Here is a 23,901-nt window from a genome sequence, read left to right on the forward strand (position 1 = left end):
AATGAATCATGTGAGCTTCCATTATTTCTTTTGGGAAAATTTGTTTTGATATACAAGTGCTTTGGATTTCAAGCATGCTTCCGTAATGAATTATGCTCGCAATCCAAGGTTTTACTGTACTTTTTTTTTTTTTTTTTTTAAACTGGCGCCTTTAAGATGCCAGTAATCCAGGAAGTGTTGTCATTATAATCGCTTCTGGGTTACTAGATCCGAGACCCGAACAAAGCAGATGCTTCCTTTGGGACTTCGGACCTCCCGGTGGGAAAAGAGAGCCGGGGCGAGCGCCAGAAGGGGGGGAAATGTCCCCTCCCGCTGATTGTAAAACAGCCAAGCAGCTACTGAGCCACATCGGTTATTACAATGAAGCCGACTGTCCGCTCTAATGAACGGTACTGGGGTGATGCCTACTGCTGCATGCATCAGCCCGGTAAAACCCCTTGAAGCAATATCGGTCTAGTTTGAGACCAATACGGATTCTTCAGAAAATGCCGATATCGGTGTGCAATAAAATCGGTCTTACCGCTAATCGGTAGACCCCTAAAACAAACACAAAACCCATATAAGCAAAGTTCACTTTTTTTTTATAAAACACAACCATTTGCAGGGTAAAAATTATCAATAATTATCATAATTTTTTACACAGGGGCCTGCAAAGTATTGCACCAGCAATCAGTGGATGTGAGGCTACTACAGACATTTCCTACAGCTCTCTGCCTGAGTTGCAGGAAATATCAATGGAGCAGTGCATTGAGAACTACAAGTCCATCTGCCAAAGTGGCTGGCGGGACTTGTAGTTCATTCATTCACAGATCATTGTGAAAGAATGGCAGTCCACCCCCAACAATTTTAAATGTGATAGCAGCTGAGGGAAAAAGAAATCCCCACCTGCCATCACAGGGGGGCTGGTGCATAGCAACATATTACACGCTAAATAAAGGTGTACCATGTTGCTAAAAGTGAACCTAGCCTTTAAAGCAAACAAAAGGCAGTCAACACAGGCCCATAAGCAAAGTAACTATTCAAACATGCACAGGAAGATTAAATGCTACCCAAGAAAATAAGCAACCTACATGTTGTTGACATCTGTGCCAGCTGCTTTTTCAAGAACATCATCTGTCACTTCCAGGTTTGGAGGGAACTCCGGATGCTGAAGTACAAAAAAAAATCCAGAATTCTAGCAATCGGTTAATAAAAAAAAAGCCACAAGTATTACAAAGCTGTGTGATCATACCTTTGTGTGAAAGCTAATCTTATAAAGCAGCAGTTTTGTATAAAGAATTACAAGTTGTCCATATCGATCATGTAAATGTCCCTGGTGAAAAATACAATTGTTATAAAACCACAATTTCACACAAGAAAAAAAAAAAAAAAGTGTCATTATTATAAAAAACTTGCAGAGAACTTGACAGTCATACAGTCTGAAAACTAGCATCAGCCAGCACTAATGTATACCCTTAAGCTGGGTATATATGTTCAGTTTTTTTTCATTCAACCAGCAGGTCAACAACGAGCAAATCACCGTTTGCAACCATTGTCTGCAAGCACAGATCGAACAGATTTTCAGCAAGGCTGTTTGAAAGAAGCCAGCCATTAGACCAGCTTCTGTTAGACAGACAGTAGTACACATGTACCCAAAATTGTCAGCCGGTTCCTGCTGTGTGTAGTAGGCTTTAAAAGAAGACAATCTCCTTAACTACAATCCCCCACACAACAGTTAGAACAAATTAAAGCTGGCCACACATGACAGCCAGAACACTGTATTTTGACAGTGCCATCTGCCGATTGGCTGCAATCACTGGTTGATGGACACTTTTTCAAACATGTGCCATACCTTCCCCTCTCCAAAAAGAGCACGACTCACCCATAAATCTCCAATCTCTCGGATATTACTTCGGTATCGCTGACAGTCTGCTAGAACCTACAAAATAACACATTTGGTAAAGTTAGCATGTTATTGAGAGCAGCTAAAATTTTGGTCTAGCACAAACTGATCTGTAATTATGTATGTGTCATACCTGGAAGATCCCAGAGAAAACTGGAAGCTGTTATAGTAGGCACTGCTATTACAGTAATCCCCGCTAGTGTATCATGCCTAGTGGCTGCCCTGATGCTTGGTACACTATCTCACTTGGCATGGAGGCCATTCACAGAACATTTTGCTTTTTATCAATGCATGCAAGGCTTTCTCTGATTGGACAAGGAGGAGATTGCGACATAACGACCCTGCCTCATCATCTTATCTAATCAGAGAATGCTTTGCTTTCGTTGATAAAATGCAAAGTGTTCTCTGAATGGTGCAAATGCTGAGTGAGCCATTTCCTATTTCACTAAGCAACCACTCATAGCAGGACCCAGCCTACATTGATTTCCAAGCTGGACAATATGCAAAAAAAGAGATTTTTAATACAGCTTACCTGTAAAATCTTTTTCTTGGAGTACATCACGGGACACAGAGCGGCATTCATTACTATATGGGTTATATGGAGTACCTTCAGGTGTAGACACTGGCAATCTTCAAACAGGAAATGCCCCTCCCTATATAACCCCCTCCCATAGGAGGAGTACCTCAGTTTTGTAGCAAGCAGTATGCCTCCCAAAATGGTCCTCAAAAAGAGGGGTGGGAGCTCTGTGTCCCGTGATGTACTCCAAGAAAAAGATTTTACAGGTAAGCTGTATTAAAAATCTCTTTTTCTTTATCGTTACATCACGGGACACAGAGCGGCATTCATTACTATATGGGATGTCCCAAAGCAATGCTTACAATGAGGGGAGGGAGAACATCTCCAAGACAAAAGGATTTAATTTAGAGATATACTCAAATCATAATAAATCCAACTTATTTGAGAAAAATAATCTTAAATTTTAAATTTAACTCAAAAAAAGAAGAGGAGCCCCCGGGATCCGAGGGTCTCAAACTGCAGCTTGCAGCACTGCCTGCCCGAAGGCAGTATCAGTATTCCTTCTTACGTCCAACTTGTAGAATTTTGTGAATGTGTGGACCGAAGACCAGGTTGCCGCCTTGCAAACTTGAGCCATAGAGATCTGGTGGTGTGCTGCCCAGGAGGCGCCCATGGCTCTAGTAGAATGAGCCTTTAATGATACTGGAGGAGGCAACCCTTTCAAGCCGTAGGCCTGAGTGATTAATTGCTTGATCCACCTAGAAATGGTGGACTTTGCAGCTGCCTGCCCCTTCTTGGGCCCATCCGGTAGAATAAACAGCACATCTGTTTTTCGGATTTTCTCTGTAGCTTTAAGATAGGCCTTCATGGCCCTGACAATATCCAAGGTATGCAGCAACCCTTCCTTTCTGGACGTAGGTTTAGGGAAGAAGGATGGTAATACCAAATCCTGGTTCAAATGAAAACTGGATATGACCTTCGGTAGGAAGGAAGGATGAGGGCGAAGAACGACCTTGTCCTTATGAAATATAAGATATGGTTCCTTACAGGATAAGGCTGCCAGTTCCGAAACTCTTCTTGCGGAAACTATGGCAACCAAAAATACCAACTTCCTTGTCAGTAGAACCAAAGGAACTTCAGCCAATGGCTCAAACGGTTGTTTCTGTAAACTTGACAGGACAAGATTTAAATCCCACGGACAAAGCGGGGATTTAACTGGAGGTTTAATACGTAAGACCCCTTGAAGGAAGGTCTTAACCAGCGAGTGGGTGGCCAGCGGCCGCTGAAACCACACTGACAGAGCAGAAATCTGTCCTTTGATTGTGCTTAATGCCAATCCTTTATCCACTCCTAGCTGGAGAAAACTTAAAACTCTATCAATGGTGAATTTGCGAGGAAGCCATAGCTTGGACTCACACCAGCCTACATAGGCCTTCCAGACCCTGTGATAAATCACCCTAGAGACCGGTTTCCTGGCTCTGATTAGGGTAGAGATTACCTTCTGAGACAGACCTCTACCCCTGAGAATCAAGGATTCAGCTTCCAGGCCGTCAAATTTAGATGCCGTAAGGCCGGGTGGAGGATCGGACCTTGCGATAGCAGGTCTGGCCTTAGAGGCAGAGTCCAAGGGTTTCCCACTACCATCCTTAGGATTAGTGAGTACCATGCCCTTCTGGGCCATGCTGGAGCTACCAGGATGACTGGTATGCGCTCCACCCTGATCCTGCGCAGCAGGCGGGGTAGTAACTGGAGCGGGGGAAATGCATAAAGAAGTTTGAACTGATGCCAAGGGCAAACCAGAGCATCGGTTCCGCAGGCCATCAGATCCCTTGACCGGGACATGAACCTGTCTAGCTTCTTGTTGAGTCTCGATGCCATGATATCCACGTCCGGCACTCCTCAACTTTGGCAGAGTGCTTGAAAGACCTGTGGATGCAGAGACCATTCCCCCGACCATAGAGTCTGGCGGCTTAAGAAGTCCGCCTGAAAGTTGTCCACTCCGGGAATGAATATTGCCGATATGCAGGGCACATGAGCCTCTGCCCATAGGAGAATCAAGCTCACTTCTCTCTGAGCGGCCTGACTCCTGGTTCCCCCTTGGTGATTTATGTATGCCACTGCCGTGGCATTGTCTGATTGCATTCTCACCGGGAACCCCTGCAATTTCGACGTCCAAGCCCTGAGGGCTAGTCGAACAGCTCTGAGCTCCAAGATGTCGATGGGTAACAGCTTCTCTGGCTTTGCCCAAATACCTTGGCGAGTGGAACCCTCCACAATTGCTCCCCAGCCCGTTAGGCTGGCGTCTGTGGTCACTATCTTCCAAGCCACTGGGCTGAAAGACCTTCCCTTCAGTAGGTTCTGAGGATCTAACCACCAACACAGACTTTGCCGGATTCTTGATGAGAGTGGCAACGGGATATCCAAGGCCTGTGGCCTTCTGCTCCATGCTGACAGGATGGCTGCCTGCAGGATGCGAGTGTGGCTCTGGGCGTATGGCACCGCCTCGAAGGTAGCCACCATCTTGCCTAGTAGTCTCGTACATAGGCGAATAGTCGGTTCTTTCTTGCTTAGAACCAGTAGGATTAACACCTTGATGGCCTTGACCTTCCTCAGAGGTAGGAACACTCTTTGTTGTTCTGTGTCTAATCTCATGCCGAGATATTCCAATTGCCTTGTGGGCTGGAATGCTGACTTTTCCCGGTTTAGGACCCAGCCGAACCTCTCGAGGTATTGGACCGTGAGGGCCACTGCTCGCTCCAAGCCGGGAGACGAGTGGTCTATGACTAGGAGGTCGTCCAGGTATGCTAGAATCGTGACCTCTTGAATCCTTAGCTTGGCTAGGATTGGAGCTAGAACTTTCGTGAACACGCGGGGGGCCGTAGCCAACCCGAAGGGAAGCGCCACGAATTGGAAATGACGCGAAGCCACCATAAAGCGTAGATATCTTTGATGTGGCTGATAAATTGGAACATGAAGGTAGGCATCCTTTATGTCTACGGACGCCATGAAGTCGTCCTTTTGGAGTGTGGCAGCTGCTGACCGCACGGATTCCATCCGAAATGAGCGGACTTTTAAGTATGCATTTACCATCTTTAGGTCCAAAATTGGCCTGACATCTCCATTGGGCTTTGGGATGATGAATAGGTTGGAGTAGAAACCCAGTCCCTGTTCCAGGACTGGTACCTCTACTATTACTTCCTGGGAAAGTAGATGAACTAGAGCCGATCTTAATGCGGCTCCTTTCTCCAGATCGTTTGGAATCCTCGACTCCTGGAAATGAGGAGGAGGAAACCTTAGGAACTCTAGCTTGTAGCCTGTGGCCACGGAAGACCGTACCCACTCGTCGGGAATGCTGGCTTCCCAAATCTCCGAAAAGAGTCGCAGCCTTCCCCCCACCTTCGTGGGTGGGGGCGCCCCTTCATAAGGTAGACTTGGGGGCTGGTTTTGCTGGTTTGCGAAACCACTGCCTCTTGCCTCTAACAGCCTGTCTTTGTGATCTGCTGTTGAAGCCGAAGTTTGTTCTTGCAGGAGGCCGTTGATACTGCTTAGTATTAGAGGGCCCCTGTCCAGGGGAGGACTGTCGTTTAAACGCAGGCCCCTGAACCTTCTTCTTAGTTGGCAAGAGAGTACTCTTGCCGTTTGAAATGGTCTGAATGTATTTATCTAGGTCTTCTCCGAAGAGCCGACCTCCATGGAAGGGGAACCCTACCAGGAGTTTCTTGCATGGGGGCTCAGCCTCCCAGCTTTTTAACCATAAGAGTCTTCTCATATGGATAAGAGATAACGATAAACGTGACGCTTGCTGGATAGAATCCTTGATAGCGTCTACCGTAAAACAAATGGCCTTAGGGACATCCGAAAATTCTTCTGCCTGCTCGGCAGGAATAAGTTCAAGCATTTGCTTAAATTGATCCGATAAAGCTTGAGCGACTCCAATCGCAGCCACGGCTGGCTGTACTACTGCCCCTGCAGCAGTGAAGGAGTTTTTAAGTAGTGCTTCCAAGCGTTTATCCACTGGATCCTTGAAAACCTGTATGTTTTCTACAGGGCATGTTAACGATTTGTTAACACATGAGATGGCTGCGTCTACTGCAGGAGAAGCCCATCTCTTGGAAAACTTTTCTTCCATAGGATACAAGACAGAAAATTTCTTAGGTGGTAAGAAAACCTTGTCTGGTTTGTTCCAATCTTGGAACAAGACTCCCTCCAATAGAGGATGGATCGGAAACACCGCACTGCTTTGAGGCGCCCTCAGTGAGCCCAAAGCTGAAACCGTCGATACCTGGAGATCTGGTATAGGCAGGTTGAATGCCTTATGGACCAAGTCCGTCAAGTCTTGAATCCACCAGCTCTCCCTCAGGGAGACTGCCCCAGACTCCTCTGTATCCGGATCATCGATCCCTGAACCTACTTGGTCCTTGTCCAAGAGGTCGTCCAATTCCCCAGAGGAAAGGACCTCCTCTTCCGAGGGTCCGCGCACGGGTGACGGAGATCTATTCCGCTTACTACCCCGCATAGCTGCGGCTATCATTTTTCCCATGCTTTTCTGCATCTCATTTAAAGAGGTAAGTAACACCTCCTCCGTGACCATCTTAGGATTGGGTTGACCCGCGTCAGCTCCAGCCCCCGATCCCGATGGCCCAACGGCTCCCAGTGGGGAAAGCAGCGGCATAGCTCTATCCGAGACCTCAGACCCTGTGGGGGAATCCCCACCTTTTGTACCCTCTGATTTGTTCTTTGATGCCATGGTACAATACCGAGGTACACCTGCTACTTATTGGTACCTGGGACTTATAAATAGTTAAATGCCCAAACACCTGTTTGGGGAATAAAAAATGTTTCCTCTTCCCCAGATGACACTTTTTTTTTTTTTTTTTTCAAAAGAAAAAAACTTCTTTTCCTTTTTTTTTTTTTTTTTTTTCAATCTAGGCAAGAAAAAACATTCTATCCCCCTGAGTAGTATTGCCAAAGAAAAGACTATGAGATGGAAAAGAAAAAACAGCCTATTCCTAGGCTAAACCACAATCTTCTGAAGACTGTAGTATTCTTTCCGGCCACTGTGTGTCCTCGGCGCCCCGTGCTTCACTCCAGTCCTTCCTCCCTCAAACCATAGTATTGAATGAACTGTGGTATCTAAGGAAGGGCCGCCCCTTCCTTAAATCACTGACCCGCCCTTCCCCCCCAGCAAAAACGGCGCCAAATGCGCCTATAAACACGTGCACGCGCGCCGCGCGCGTGCCCGCCGACGGGGGGGGTGTATGGGAGGAAGGGCCTCTCTGTTCCTGCAGCCGCAGCCAGAAAACACACGAGGAGGACAGCGTTTTGCCTGCCTTGCAGGCATGAGGAAGAGGACTGGATAGAGCATCGCCTGGAGGCTTGCAGGTAAGCATAGCTCTCTGACACACACATACATTTGTACACAAAAGGCCCCACTCACAGCTTTTCCAATACTACCAGGGAGGTCACTTTTTTAAGGGGAATAACAACATACAGAGCCATCCTATCTTCATGATATGTGACTGGTTTGCCAGATGCAATGCATAACTTTTAGGCATGTCCCCTGTGACCTCCCAGAAAAAACTTGCTAAGAGCCAAGTTCCGCAAGTTTTCCCCTTACTTACCTGCTCCATGCCGCAGGACTTTGCAAAGCAAGAGGCCCAATCTTCCCCCATCTCCGTGGGGATGTCTAGACCTTCAGGCCCTGGGAACCTTCTTCTTCCATGAAGGATCCACTGTCCTGGACCCATACAGCACCCTGGCAAACAGAAAACATTAGGCGCCCAAAGGTTATCTAAGTTCTGGGCCCAGGGTCCAGCTCTCTAAAAAAGAAAGCATTATGGGCTATACCCCAAGGGTTTGGGGTCCGGTTACTGACCACTTTAGCGCTCAGGCTTTTTTGGACAGAACCGGTAGCTCACCTAATCCCAAGGATGCGGAGGCAAGCTAAACCATGACTAACACCTAAGACACTGGCGTAAAAACTGAGGTACTCCTCCTATGGGAGGGGGTTATATAGGGAGGGGCATTTCCTGTTTGAAGATTGCCAGTGTCTACACCTGAAGGTACTCCATATAACCCATATAGTAATGAATGCCGCTCTGTGTCCCGTGATGTAACGATAAAGAAAAAATAAACTTAAACTTTAGGATAAAGATCCAAATATGTACGGTACGTAAAAAGATCTTCTAGATATTGTATTATAAATAAGGTTTTCTTGACAAGTAGGATATTTGTTATGCTAGAGGAGTTTTTAGAAACCTAGGAGGAGAAAGGAAAAAATAGGGAGGGGTTCAGGCTGAGAATGCAATGTCCTGCTGACCATCTATGGGTTATATTCCTGATTTGTACCTACTATACCATGTACTTATGTGAAAAAGTATCCTGTTCTCTTTGTATTGCTTCCTTTGTGTGAAATACTTGGTGATACTGCAAGCCCCTCTGCTTCCTATTAAAAAAAATGACCACATTATGCAGGAGAGCACATCATGGTCAGTTCTCTGGCTTTGCTGGGAACTCTGTCTGCTCTCCTCCAATAATCAGACTTGTCCTAAATGGTGACAAAGGCAAGCCCTGTGTAGCAGAGATTGTTAGTGGTATATAACGCTTTCTACTAAAACGTATCACCTAGGTCAACATCACTGCAATATAAATGTATTATGTTTATGTTTTATGTTGATCAATTAATTCAAATACAAACTTTAATATCACCTACACATTTATGCTTTTAAACGTTGTCCAGACAATTAGAGAATTACAAAAACAACTCACATTCTGATGACCATCTCGAAGCACTTTATGAAGGACGTGACAGAACTTCCAACTCAGGATAGAGCTGCTGGGCAACGGCAGGCCAATGGCATATGACCAGAAAGTAAATGCCCCTTTCTCATGGTGGGTTCCCAGAATAATCCCTACATTGTTATTAAGAAAAACAAACATTTCTGAAAGCCCCTACTGAGGAACTATGCAGGCTGCCAATTTCTTTCTAAAAATACCAGTTTTCTGGCTGTCATGCTGATCCATAACGTCTTTACTTTCGGAGTCACTGATCCAAAAAAAAAAAAAAGCACACACATCTGGAGCTTGACTTTACTTGCTGCATGTTAGTTCTGGGTCACTAACTCAAAAAGCACTGAAGACCATGGTGGTTAGACAGCTAGCCCATCCACAAATGACAGCCCCTTTGTTTCTTTCAATACAAATTAAAAAGGACTTTAAAGGGTTAGTTCACCTTTTCCAAAAAACTGCCTATGCAGATGAGGGGCTTCTGTAGATAGAAATAATCTGTGTAGCTTTGGCTGCCCCTTGCTGTAAGTGTAGGCAATTTACATGGCTCCCGAAGCCTGACTGGAATACTCCCAGGACATTGCTAAGTGAGGCCTAGTCGTTACTGCTCACCCTCCACCATCACAGGAGAGATCTCTCAAACACTGAGCTCAGAGATACTGCATCAGGGGAGAGAAAAAAAACACGTGAGGGGGTTTTGAATTAGAGAAAAAGCTCACTTCTGCAATGGTGTAGGTGAGCAGTAATACCCAGGACTCACACAAACATTCTAGCAATGTCCTGGGTGATTTCTAGTCAGGCTTCAGGAGGTATGTAAATGGTTTACACCTATTGCAAGAGAAACTTTAGTCAGAGCTAAACAGTTTTTTTTTTTTTTTATCTACTAACACCCCTTACCTGCATAGGCAGTTTTTTGTAAAGGTGAACTAGCCCTGTAATGTTACGAATACAATTTTGGCAGAAAATTTCAATTTAATTTTAGTCTTAGGCCCCTTTCACACTTTTACAACTTGTCCCACGATTTGGGACTGTAAGGTAGCATGACAAGTCGTTCCCCATGATTTCCAAATGACAACCATTCATATTAGTACGACTTCAAGTCATTTCGACTTCAAAGTAGTCCCTGCACTACTTTGGTCCAACTTTGATGCCAGTTACAGTCATTCCCTGAAATTGTGCGACTTTGAAGTAGCAGTAGCGTGAAAGGGGCCTACTGCCACGTACATGCGGTCGGAATTTACGATGGAAAAAGTCAGATGAGATGGGATACTCCGACCGTGTGAATTGTGAAGAGGTGGGCGTGTTTTATGTAAATTAACCATGACCCGACGTGATTGACGTTTTTCACGAACGGCGCATGCGCCGTCCGTGGAATATCCCAGTGTGCATTGCTCCAAAGTACGCCGCAAGAACGTATTGGTTTCGACGTGAACGTAAATGACGTCCAGCCCCATTCACGGACGACTTACGCAAACGACGTAAATTTTTCAAAATTCGACGTGGGAACGACGTCCATACTTAACATTGGTACGCCGCATGTACGCCACCATATAGCAGGGGTAACTTTATGCCGGGAAAAGCCTAACGTAAACGGCGTATCTGTACTTCATCGGCCGGGCGTAAGTTCGTGAATTCGCGTATCTAGCTGATTTACATATTTCTAGGCGTAAATCAGCGTACACGCCCCTAGCGGCCAGCGTAAATATGCAGTTAGGATCCGACGGCGTAAGAGAATTACGCCGGTTGGATCTAATAGAAATCTATGCGTAACTGATTCTAAGAATCAGGCGCCAAGATACGAACGCTCAGTCTCAGATACAATGGCGTATCTGGAGATACGCCGTCGTATCTCCTTTGAGAATCTGGGCCACTGTGTCCTTATAATAAAATGATCACAAATTTCACAAACCATGGGAATTTTGAGGGTTAAAAACATCTATAAACCATATATATTCAGATGACCTTACCATGAAGCATTGTTATTTTCCCATGGCCGCTAATCAGACTTTCAGGGAAAGTCTCATGCCAATTGGTGGTGGTGGAAAAGTAACTCCAGTTCATAGTAAAGAACACATACATTCACTGGCCACTTTATTAGGTACACCTTGCTAATATAGGGTTGGACCACCTTTTGTCTTCCTAACTGCCCTAATTATTCGTGGCATCGATTCAACAAGGTGTTGACACGATAGGATCACGCAGTTGCTGCATTTTTTGTCAGCTGCACATCCATGATGTGAACCTCTAGTTCCACCACATCCCAAAGGTGAGCTATTGGATTGGAATCTGGTGACTGTGGAGGCCATTGGAGTACAGTGACCTCATTGTCATGTTCAAGAAACCAGTTTGAGATGATTTGAGCTTTGTGACATGGTGCGTTATCATGCTGGAAGTAGCATTCAGAAATTGGGTACACTGTAGTTATAAAGGGATGGACATGGTCAGCAAAAATACTCAGGCTGTGGTGTTTAAAGATGCTCAATTGGTACTAAGGGGCCCAAAGTGCGCCAACAAAATATCCCCCAAACCATTACACCACCACCACCAGCCTGAACCATTGATACAAAAGCTGCATGGACCCATGCTTTCATGTTTATGCCAAATTCTGACCCTACCATGTGAATGTCGCAGCTGATATTGAGACTCATCAGACCAGGCAATGTTTTTTCAATCTTCTATTGTCCAATTTAGCGGACAGGAGTGGCACCCGTTGTGGTCTTCTGCTGTTGTAGCCCATCTGCACCAAGGTTCAATGTGTTGTGCGTTCAGAGATGGTATTCTGCATTGGTTGCTTATAAAGAGTGGTTTCCTTTCTATCATCTCGAACCAGTCTGCCCATTCTCCTGACATCAACAATGCATTTTTGTCTACAGAACTGTCACTCACTGGATATTGTCTCTTTCTCGGACCATTCTCTATAAACCCTAGGAGACGGTTGTGTGTTAAAATCTCAGTAGATCCGCAGTTTTTGGAATACTCAGACCAGCCCGTCTGGCACCAACAATCATTCCACATTCAAAGTCACTTAAATCCCCTTTTCTTCCCCATTCTAATGCTCGGTTGGAACTTCAGAAGTTGTCTTCACTATGTCTAGATGCCTAAATGCATTGAATTGCTGCCATGTGATTGGCCGATTAGCAATTTGTGTTACCAAGCAATTGAACAGGTGTACTCATTAAATTAGCTGGTGAGTGTAAGGGCTCAGGTGTTGCAAGCAATTAAACTTCACACCTCCACTGCACACAGAGGCAGCAGTTTGGAACAATTCTCACAAAGTAATTGTAGTGTCACTTGGAAAATGTGTGTGCATGCGTTATAGTGCTATACATGCCAACTCAAAAAAAAAAACCACATGCAACAGCTAATTTCAAGAACAGAAGAAGGAACCATTATATGTAAAGGATACGCCGGGCATGTTTCTCTTTTACTGGAGCTTCCTGAGCATTGATAGCCTTGCTGATGCTGACGGCCTGTAAAAGATGAAGGAAACCAAAAAAAAATAAGTTTATAAATTCTTACAATAACAGCAAGTTTCAATATTAGGTAGCATTTTTTCTGTAATAAAAAAATAATTATCCCACATCAAAAACCTCATAGAGAAAGCAAATCAGAACTCACCAAATGGATAAAACTGCTATGGGCACAACTGCACAATAGGATTATTATTTAGGCTTTCATTCATCTATACTTAAGCCTGCTACACAGCAAAGAGTGGCCTATTTAATAGTATACATACATAATTATCAATGCAGTGTAATAAAGAAGAAAAACCAAACCCAACATTCAAGAGCTGAAATGCTACTAAAAAGTTAAAGATTGTATCCCCACAGAGTGGTACTGTGGATACGAAAAATAAATAAACTTGCCACATCCCGATAAATTGGATTTTAGAAGATAAGTTGGCAGAGGATGGACTTTATAGGCATAAAACAGATATGTATTTAAACCTATTTATTACAAAAATCAAATAGAACAGGTAGCATTAAAAATTCATTGGCTATTCATAAATATGCCTAAAGACAAAGATAACACACCACCTACTAGTATCGGTACCGATACCGAGCATTTGCCTGAGTACTTGTACCCGGGGCAAATGCTCCGATACTTCACCCGATACCTGGGCAGTCAGGGTGATCAGTGCTGTGGAGGAGTTACAAGCACTGATCACCCTGTATAGATTTAAAAGTCTGACAGCCACAGCCGGTCCTCTCTCTCAAACCCCCCGTCGCGACTTTCAGCAGTGATCGGTGCTTCTCTCCCACACATGATCACCGCTGACTGTCCCCTATCCTCCAGTCCCCATCCGTCCTTCTCCATGCATCTGTCCCCCCTCTCTCCTCCGTGTCCCCCTCCATGCATCTGTCCCCCTCCATGCTGCTCCGTGTCCCCTTCCGTGCATCTGTCCCCCTCTATCTCAGGATGGAGAGCGGAGGTAGGTGTCGGTAAACCCGGCTCCTTCGTTTTCTGAATGGACAGAGTCCATTCACATAACTGAAACATTGTAACCTCCTGTAATTACGATGTCTCTTTCATTTTCAGTGCAGCTGAGTCTGCTGAGAAAGGGACTCGGGAATGTGTGTCCCTAGCCCCTTTCTCTGTCTCAAAGGGGAGATGTCAGAGGTCTGTTAAGACCCCTGATATCTCACCATATCCCCCCAACAGGGCTGATTAAAAAAATAAAAATAAAATTGCAAAAAAATAAAAATAAAAAAAATTGTAAAAAATAATAATAATAATAAAAAAAAACCCACTGGCACTGTCCCCAGATGCCGCCCCCCCCCTCCAAAAAAAGAAGAAAGCATTGTAAAAAAAAAAAAAAAAAAAATACAATAATAAATACTGACACGTGCCACTTTCACATGAGATTAAATTAAAAGTATCGGTATTCGGTATCGGCGAGTATTTGAAAAAAAGTATCGGTACTTGTACTCGGTCTTAAAAAAAGTGGTATCGGGACAACCCTACCACCTACATAGCATATATATTTATAGTATACTTAGGATGAGGGACCAAAAAGGTCACTTTTCAGTTGTTGGATACAATGACATAAAAAATGATGAAAAGAGTTGAAGCTGTCAAAAACTGCGTAAATGATGACATGGTAAATGAAAAATTGACAGCCATATTATCAGACACCCATGATAAGTTCTTTGGGGTTTGGGAGCCCTGGGTGGCTTACGGCCATCCTTCTAGATTCCACCCATGGCTCATTTCACTCTAGTAGGTCTCTGCCCCCTCGCCCTGCGGACTCCCCCACTCTCCTCCCTCCCCTTATTCATTTTCTTTCTCTGTTTTTCACCCCTATTCTACCACTTCTTCTCTCTTCTTTCTATCCCCCTTCTTTTTTCTTCCTCCTCACCCTTATCTGTATCTTAGATCAGTGGTTCTCAACCTTGCTAGTGCCGTGACCCCTTGATAAAAATTTCCCAAGTTGTGGGGACCCCTAACAGTAAAATTATTTTTCGTAGCGTGGGTTTTCAGCACCCAAGGCAAGACAAGTTAATTGCGCCCCTAACCCACAGACATTTAGCGCTCCCTGAGTCCCTTCCACTCGTACAGTATTAACACCCCTTCTTGGACATTTTAGGATGTACCAACCTTTCTCTTTGTTCTCCTTTCTTTCCCTTTTATCCCTCTATCCTAATTTCTTGTTTTTCCCCCCATCCCTCTCTTTAGCCATTTTTCTTGTTCTTTCTCTCATTCTTTCTCTCCCTTTTTCTTTGTTCCTCCCTCTATTTTCCTCTCAGTATGTATCAGTGGCAATGCTTGGGGCATTTCTGATCATCCAACTTAGGTGCTCTTGATCAGGGTCATCTGCTTATCTGAGAACTGTAGTGGGGACTTTTAATGGCAACTCTAATCACAGGCAGTGTTACTCACTATGTCTCTGACTTTGTGGTGTCTCGTAGCAGTGACACCTATGCTGAAATCAGGAGATAGGGTCTCCTGCAGTCCCTCCCACTTCACATTCCTCACCAGTCAGCTGACCTCTAGTCTCTGCCACCCAGCTATGCTGTGAACTGAATGGGTGGCTGCGAACAGGGTGAGTGGGAGGCCGCAGGCTCCAGGGACAGCACTGCTGGGCAGAAGCAAATAGGCTGGGAAAGCAGTGCGAGCTTCAGGAACAGCCCAGGATTTAGTGACCCCTGGCAAATCGTCATTCGACACCCAGGTTGAGAACCACTGTCTTAGATTCACCAGGCTCAATCCTGGTAGTGATGGTTACATGTTTTTTTGATTCATTGTATTGTCTAAGGTCCCTAAAGATGACAAGGACCCGGAGCCGGTCCCATACATTTACCTTTGGGGCCTGAACATATTCACTGTGACTTGGAAAGTCTATTTTCAGAGTTTTTTGTATTCCTTCTTTTTGTTTTGTTCCATGTTATGACCATCATTGCTAATGTATGGTAATGTTGTACTGAACTTTAATAAAACCCTTTGTACGAGAAAATAATGAAAAAAGAGGCAGTGTGTCATACACAGCTCAGCTCGACATGTTGGCGCGTATTCCCAAAACGCTTCTTCAGGAGCTTATGGCGTATTCGTTTTAAAATGCAAGGGTAGAAAAATGCACAGAGAGCAGGGACAACTGTACGGCTGAATATGTAGAGATAAATCCTTTCGTAACTTCTATGTCAATCTGTAAGGCACATTCACAGAGACCCAATAGGATTAATAATGACCTATAGGGCAGTATATTGCAGCTTTCCAATCCTTTAAGAGTAAATGAAAACTTTGCTGCAGATTGCTACCTTTTGTTATTCTGAACTGCCATTTGTTTGTGTCCCTGTGTAAAATGAACGTGAATGGGAGCGAGTTTATAATTATCAGCCAATACACTTGCAGGGTTCCAATGAGCAAAAAGTGACAGGGTCTGCATCTCATGCGATACAATTTCCCTATGGGAGTCTCATCAAAAATTGACATTTTTGCTGCAGAAGATGCCCAAAATCTGACTGCAGACTTCTTGGAAAATCAGTAAGCCAATCACACAAGCAGGTTACCATATTGCACCACAATTTACCGAAAATTACAGGGCTGTACACCGAAAAGGAAAGGTAAACAAAATATGTCCCACGTTGTGCAGATAGGATCTCAGAGATCTTCACTGCGGGGTGCCTGTCCTCTTCCCGTCTCTGAACCTCTGGCGCTGCAATGGTTAACAGCTTTGGGATTTTGGCCAGAAAAGCAAGACAGATGGCCTGACGAAGACACAGCCACTTCCGGCCCCCTCCACCATTAAGAAAGGTTTTTGTTTCGTTGATTACACAGTCTGTAAAATGATCAGTGAATGGGGAGAGGGTCTAATCGGATACAGGAAGAGGATGGGGCATCCTTTCCGTGACAATTTGTACAGGACCTAGCAACCTGCACAACATGGAATATGCAGGTACAGGTAAATAATGTGACTAACTGGAAATATTTTTATTTAGCTAAACTTCAACTTATAGGCATTAAATGTTAATATTAGATGATGGGACATAATTAGGCGCTGTAAAGTTAAGCTTTAGGCATTTGTATTTTGGCACCTCCGCTTAAATGTACTGCTCAGGGCCTAAAATCAAAGTGGTTTGTATGGAACCACCCAGTCTTGTTTTATTGGCATTGTCTGGGCACTGGAGGAATGTGACTAATAGGAGGTCACACCTAGACGTTATTTTTAGAGGAGTAAAACTGGTTACGCATTGCAGCATCCCAACAACCAAGAATCATTTAAAACCAATTCAACCTTTAGGACATACAGTATAACCTTGTCAACTAGTCACACAGAAATCCACACTAGAGGTCGACCAATATATCGGCCGATTTTTGGCACTTTTTCATTAAATCGGCATCGGCCGATTGTTTAAAAAAAAAAATGATTTACTTCAGCGCGACTTGCATTGACTTTTATGATACAGAAGTCATTTGAAAGTTGCCTGAAGTTTCCGGTGGAGCGACTTGTCTGTGGGCAGCCTGCCAAGTGTGAGAAAAGAATACAATGTTTCTACTTATCAATGAACTGAACTCCGTGTGTAAAAGTTCTCAGTTTAACCATTTAAAGACTAAATCTTTTCGGACACTTGTTGCTTACAATTAAAAATCCTGTATTTTCTACTAGAAAATCACTTAGAACCCCCGAACATTATATATTTTTTTTTAGCAGAGACCCCAGGGAATAAAATAGCGGTTGTTGCAATATTTTATGTCACACGGTATTTGCGCAGCAGTCTTTCAAACGCAATTTTTGGGAAAAAAATACACTTTAATGAATAAAAAAAAATACAGTAAAGTTGGCTCGTTATTTTTTATTTATTTTTTATTCGTCCAAAAGTTTTGATTACCTGTTTTTGTGCCTGCTTCCTGATTCCCTTACCGAAGATGGCCGGGGCAGTACCCGAGAGCCGAGGGAGAGATCGGCTTCGGGTGCCAACATCGCAGGCGCCCAGGACAGGTAAGTTACATAGTTACATAGTTAGTCAGGTTGAAAAAAGACACAAGTCCATCCAGTTCAACCACAAAGTGACCATATATTAAAAGTCAGCAGCTGCAGTATTTGTAGCTGCTGACTTTTAATATATTTTTTTCGGCGGAACTCCGCTGCTTTCACACTGGAGCGGGCAGACGCTATTCGGCTGCTAGCAGGGCGCTTATAACCCAGCTAGCGGCCGATGAAGAGGTTAAATGTGCCCGTGTAGCACCGCTGCAGAAGCGCTTTGCAGGCGCTTCGGCAGCAGTGCCCATTCATTTCAATGGGCAGGAGTGGTGGAGGAGCAGTATACACTGCTCCAAAGATGCTGCAAGACTTTTTTTTATTTTTTTATTTTTAACGTCCTGCCAGCGCACGGCCTCAGTGTGAACGCACTTGGGCGTTTACACCGAGACTGCAGGGGAGCCGTTTTGCAGGCAGTTTGCAGGCGCTATTTTTAGCCCAAAAGCGTCTGAAAAACACCCCAGTGTGAAAGGGGTCTAACTGTTAGATTTTATGTGGTAAGGTGGAAATTTTTTTCTTCAAATCGGCATCATATATCGGCCATCGGCCGCCGCAATTTCTAAATATCGGCATCGGCCAGAGAAAAAGCCACATCGGTCGACCTCTAATCCACACCACAATTTATACCATATACACAGGAAAAGTCATGTCCTGATTTGGACTACATGACAACAAAACAAAGCTCAAAGCTTTGTACATCTTTTTTATGTATCATAATACATCTGAGCTCAATACCACCAGCCAAAACATTTGCCCTCTCAAGAGTGGGGAAAGCACTTAAACCCATGTAAGGTTTTTATTTTTTACCAGAAAAAAACAAAAAGGAACAGAAAAAAACGCTTCTAAGTGCAGTAGTTACAGGTGCTTTATTGTCTCAAGGAGATAAAAACACTTACTAAAAACAGTATGTGTAAAGGCTCATCAAAGTCATGAAAATCACAGAGTTGTCCAGCAGGCTGTATCCATGTGAGGAGTCTCTGTGTCAGCCCACAGCATTGATTGCTCTTCCTGCTTTCACCCTCCATGGTTCTCCACTGGTGGCCCAGGATCCTCTATATCAGCTCTGCCGCCGACTGCCTGCAATTAGCGCTGTGCAGTGCCGACTTCCTGGCGGGCTCTGCAGGTGTGGGTTTGCGAACACGCCTAAACTCATCCTGATTCACCAGTGATACCATTACCTCTCATCTTTATGTCACTGGAACAGGAAGGCTGCTTTCACACCAAGGCCTGAGGCACTTTACCGTTGTTTTTGCAGAGGTTTTAGGCTGCTAGCAGGGCGCTTTTAACCCCCACTAGCGGCCGAAAAAGGGTTAAAAATGCCCGCCCAAGCCAATATTTAGCGCGATCACTTTTTAAAATGACAATTGCATGGTCAGCTACACTGTATCCAAACTAAATTTTTATAATTTTGTTCACATAAATAGAGCTTTCTTTTGGTGGTATTTGATCACCTCTGCGGTTTTTATTTTTTGCTAAATGAATAAAAAGAAAAATGTTTTTTCTTTGTTTCTGTTATAACATTTTGTAAATAAGTACGTTTTCTCCTTCACTGATGGGCACTGATAAGTGGCACCGACGATGGGCACTGATAGGCAGCACTTATGAACATTGATAGGTGGCACTGAAAGGCTACACTGATGGGTACTTATGGGTGGCAGCGATAGGCTGCACTACTGAGCAATGATAGGCAGTACTGATGGCTGACACCAATAGATTGCACTGATAGGCATCACTGGTGGCACTGGTAGGCATTGTGGATGAGCACTGATTGGCAGCTGCCTGGTGGTCTAGGGTGGCATACCTGGTGGTCCTGTGTGGTGGCCATCCCTGGTGGTCCTGGGCGGGCATAAACAATCAGCACAGACCCACCAATCGGCTCTCCTCTACTCGCGTCTGTCAGACGCGAATGAGGAAATGCAGATAAACGTGATTGGACACAGCTGATCACGTGGTAAAGAGCCTCCGTCAGTGTGGCGGTGTGTCAGACTGGCACGCCGCACCAACGGTCGCTGCATGCCCAAACTACAGTTATTCTGCTGGACGTCATATGGCACCCAGTCAGGATAGCTGAACTACGCCCGGACGTCATTCTGCTATAGGCTGGGCAGGAAGTTGTTAACCAAACCCACAACAGTAAAAATCAGTCTGTATGTGCAGTAAAGTATGCTTGTTATACTCACTGTGGAACCTAAGGGGTTAATTCTCTGCATTTTATAAAATGGCTGTTTGATCCTGTCTTCTCTGATCCTTCCCTTCTTCCACGGTCCCCAATCCATCTGCTGATAGAACAGAGCCTTGGGGGCACTCTGTACATACTCTGTTTAGTGTGTATTACGAGGGTGTTTATTTTGTTGTGATCGGCACAGGCCCAATTAGCACTGTCCAAACAGAGGGTTAGGAGTCATGCAGACTCATAAAAAACAGTCCAGGGAGAATGAAAATGCCTCCTACAAACACTAACCAGTGCTCAGCCAGACACTGATAGAAGTCACAAGACTACTGTATACTACTGATGAGAAAAAAGGTATTTAGCAGTTTATATTTACTAAAATTGCTTTTCAATGCTTTGTGTACTGTGGGATACCTTCCATGTGTGGCTTGAAAGCCATTTACATATGTGGGTGGACCTACGTATGTGTACGCTTCTGTGAGCCAGCACATGGGGATGCTCTCTTTTTTTTTTTTGTTTATTTTTCTATTTTGACACTTTCTTTTTTTTTTTTTTTGATCGCTTTTATTTCTATTACAAGGAATGTAAACATACATTGGAATAGGACATGACAGGTCCTCATTACAGCGAGACCAGGGGTCTACAAGTCCGCAAATCTCGCCTCTAGCCTGGAAATCCTGAAAAATAAACGATCTTGGCTTCCCAGCCGAGGCAACGGAATGTTTTCAAATGCAGAGGCTGGGCGTGACGTCACAACGTCGCGCCTGATCCTCCAAAAGGTCATATATAGACTACTGGGGGCCATCTCTATGGAAGCACTGGAGAGATATTGTAAAAACAATCAAGCGACTGAATTGCTATGATTGTTTTTACAGTACAGGGAAACGCCGGCTGTAAAAGAAGAAGATATCTGAATGATGCCTGTAACTGCATCATGAAGAACAAGGAACACACCAGGCAGGTCCGAGATACTGTTGTGGAGAAGTTTAAAGCCAAGTTTGGATACAAAAAGATTTCCCAAGCTTTAAACATCCCAAGGAGCACTGTGCAAGCAATAATATTGAAATGGAAGGAGTATCAGACCACTGCAAATCTACGAAGACCTGGCCGTCCCTCTAAACTTTCAGCTCATACAAGGAGAAGACTGATCAGAGATGCAGCCAAGAGGCCCATGATCACTCTGGATGAACTGCAAAGATCTACAGCTGAGGTGGGAGACTCTGTCCATAGGACAACAATCAGTCGTATACTGCACAAATCTGGCCTTTATGGAAGAGTGGCAAGAAGAAAGCCATTTCTTAAAGATATCCATAAAAAGTGTCGTTTAAAGTTTGCCACAAGCCACCTTGGAGACACACCAAACATGTGGAAGAAGGTGCTGTGGTCAGATGAAACCAAAATCAAACTTTTTGGCAACAATGCAAAATGTTATGTTTGGCGTAAAAGCATCACAGCTCATCACCCTGAACACACCATCCCCACTGTCAAACATGGTGGTGGCAGCATCATGGTTTGGGCCTGCTTTTCTTCAGCAGGGACAGGGAAGATGGTTAAAATTGATGGGAAGATGGATGGAGCCAAATACAGGCCCATTCTGGAAGAAAACCTGATGGAGTCTGCAAAAGACCTGAGACTGGGACGGAGATTTGTCTTCCAACAAGACAATAATCCAAAACATAAAGCAAAATCTACAATGAAATGGTTCACAAATAAACATATCCAGGTGTTAGAATGGCCAAGTCAAAGTCCAGATCTGAATCCAATCGAGAATCTGTGGAAAGAACTGAAAACTGCGGTTCACAAACGCTCTCCATCCAACCTCACTGAGCTCGAGCTGTTTTGCAAGGAGGAATGGGCAAAAATTTCAGTCTCTCGATGTGCAAAACTGATAGAGACATAACCCAAGCAACTTACAGCTGTAATCGCAGCAAAAAATGGCGCTTCAAAGTATTAACTTAAGGGGGCTGAATAATTTTGCACGCCCAATTTTTTTGTTTTTTATTTGTTAAAAAAAGTTTGAAATATCCAATAAATTTCGTTCCACTTCATGATTGTGTCCCACTTGTTGATTCTTCAAAAAAAATTACAGTTTTATATCTTTATGTTTGAAGCCTAAAATGTGGCAAAAGGTCGCAAAGTTCAAGGGGGCCGAATACTTTCGCAGGGCACTGTATATCAAGGGCTAACGCCATCTCCCCAGTATGCGTGATCACTTGATAAGCTACTGTTTTTTAGAATCCTGGCCCATTGTTTACTGGTTGTCTACATTATGTTTCATATACACTCTGTTTCTGTAATAGAAGAAACTTCTTGCTATGACTATGTATAACTACCTGCACAGATGTGTACTTTAAAAAAAATTTAGCGTGAAAAAAATAAAAAAATTAAAACTAACTTCAACTTCCTAAAACTCAGCAAGCAGAGGATCTCTACAAAAAAAACGTGTCCCTGACCTCATTTTCAACAGACTGTTTTTGTGACATACACTCATTAACATTCAGGCAACAAAACTCTGTCTGTAAAGCTTAAAAGGTGAACTCCAGGCAGTAAAATGTTAACTTAAAGTGATATTAAACTCTTTTTTAATTTACATTATCCCTCATATTTCTGTATGTGAGACATGGCACTGTGATTATAATTTAAAAAAAAAACACTTCTATACAGGGAGTGCAGAATTATTAGGCAAGTTGTATTTTTGAGGATTAATTTTATTATTGAACAACAACCATGTTCTCAGTGAACCCAAAAAACTCATTAATATCAAAGCTGAATATTTTTGGAAGTAGTTTTTAGTTTGTTTTTAGTTTTAGGGGGATATCTGTGTGTGCAGGATGACTATTACTGTGCAGAATTATTAGGCAACTTAACAAAAAAAAAAATATATACCCATTTCAATTATTTATTTTTACCAGTGAAACCAATATAACATCTCAACATTCACAAATCTACATTTCTGACATTCAAAAACAAAACAAAAACAAATCAGTGACCAATATAGCCACCTTTCTTTGCAAGGACACTCAAAAGCCTGCCATCCATGGATTCTGTCAGTGTTTTGATCTGTTCACCATCAACATTGCGTGCAGCAGCAACCACAGCCTCCCAGACACTGTTCAGAGAGGTGTACTGTTTTCCCTCCTTGTAAATCTCACATTTGATGATGGACCACAGGTTCTCAATGGGGTTCAGATCAGGTGAACAAGGAGGCCATGTCATTAGTTTTTCTTCTTTTATACCCTTTCTTGCCAGCCACGCTGTGGAGTACTTGGACGCGTGTGATGGAGCATTGTGCTGCATGAAAATCATGTTTTTCTTGAAGGATGCAGACTTCTTCCTGTACCACTGCTTGAAGAAGGTGTCTTCCAGAAACTGGCAGTAGGACTGGGAGTTGAGCTTGACTCCATCCTCGACCCGAAAAGGCCCCACAAGCTCATCTTTGATGATACCAGCCCAAACCAGTACGCCACCTCCACCTTGCTGGCGTCTGAGTCGGACTGGAGCTATCTGCCCTTTACCAATCCAGCCACGGGCCCATCCATCTGGCCCATCAAGACTCACTCTCATTTCATCAGTCCATAAAACCTTAGAAAAATCAGTCTTAAGATATTTCTTGGCCCAGTCTTGACGTTTCAGCTTGTGTGTCTTGGTCAGTGGTGGTCGTCTTTCAGCATTTCTTACCTTGGCCATGTCTCTGAGTATTGCACACCTTGTGCTTTTGGGCACTCCAGTGATGTTGCAGCTCTGAAATATGGCCAAACTGGTGGCAAGTGGCATCTTGGCAGCTGCACGCTTGACTTTTCTCAGTTCATGGGCAGTTATTTTGCGCCTTGGTTTTTCCACCCGCTTCTTGCGACCCTGTTGACTATTTTGAATGAAACGCTTGATTGTTCGATGATCACGCTTCAGAAGCTTTGCAATTTTAAGAGTGCTGCATCCCTCTGCAAGATATCTCACTATTTTTGACTTTCTGAGCCTGTCAAGTCCTTCTTTTGACCCATTTTGCCAAAGGAAAGGAAGTTAACTAATAATTATGCACACCTGATATAGGGTGTTGATGTCATTAGACCACA

The 23,901-nt window shown here is 44.0% G+C and overlaps 1 protein-coding gene across 1 annotated transcript in view; it reads right to left on the reverse strand.

The window, feature by feature from the left end:
* Positions 1–23,901, reverse strand: part of HIP1R (huntingtin interacting protein 1 related) — a 179,562-nt gene that overhangs the window by 95,882 nt on the left and 59,779 nt on the right. Inside the window, exons 2-6 of the mRNA XM_040347324.1 lie at positions 12,592–12,655; positions 9,168–9,310; positions 1,862–1,918; positions 1,232–1,312; positions 1,071–1,147 (exon numbers count right to left, since the gene is read on the reverse strand). Of these exons, the coding sequence (XP_040203258.1) occupies positions 1,071–1,147; positions 1,232–1,312; positions 1,862–1,918; positions 9,168–9,310; positions 12,592–12,655 (422 nt within the window). The remainder of the gene's footprint in view (positions 1–1,070; positions 1,148–1,231; positions 1,313–1,861; positions 1,919–9,167; positions 9,311–12,591; positions 12,656–23,901) is intronic.

This window comes from Rana temporaria, chromosome 1 (assembly GCF_905171775.1).
Source record: "Rana temporaria chromosome 1, aRanTem1.1, whole genome shotgun sequence".
NCBI lineage: Eukaryota > Metazoa > Chordata > Amphibia > Anura > Ranidae > Rana > Rana temporaria.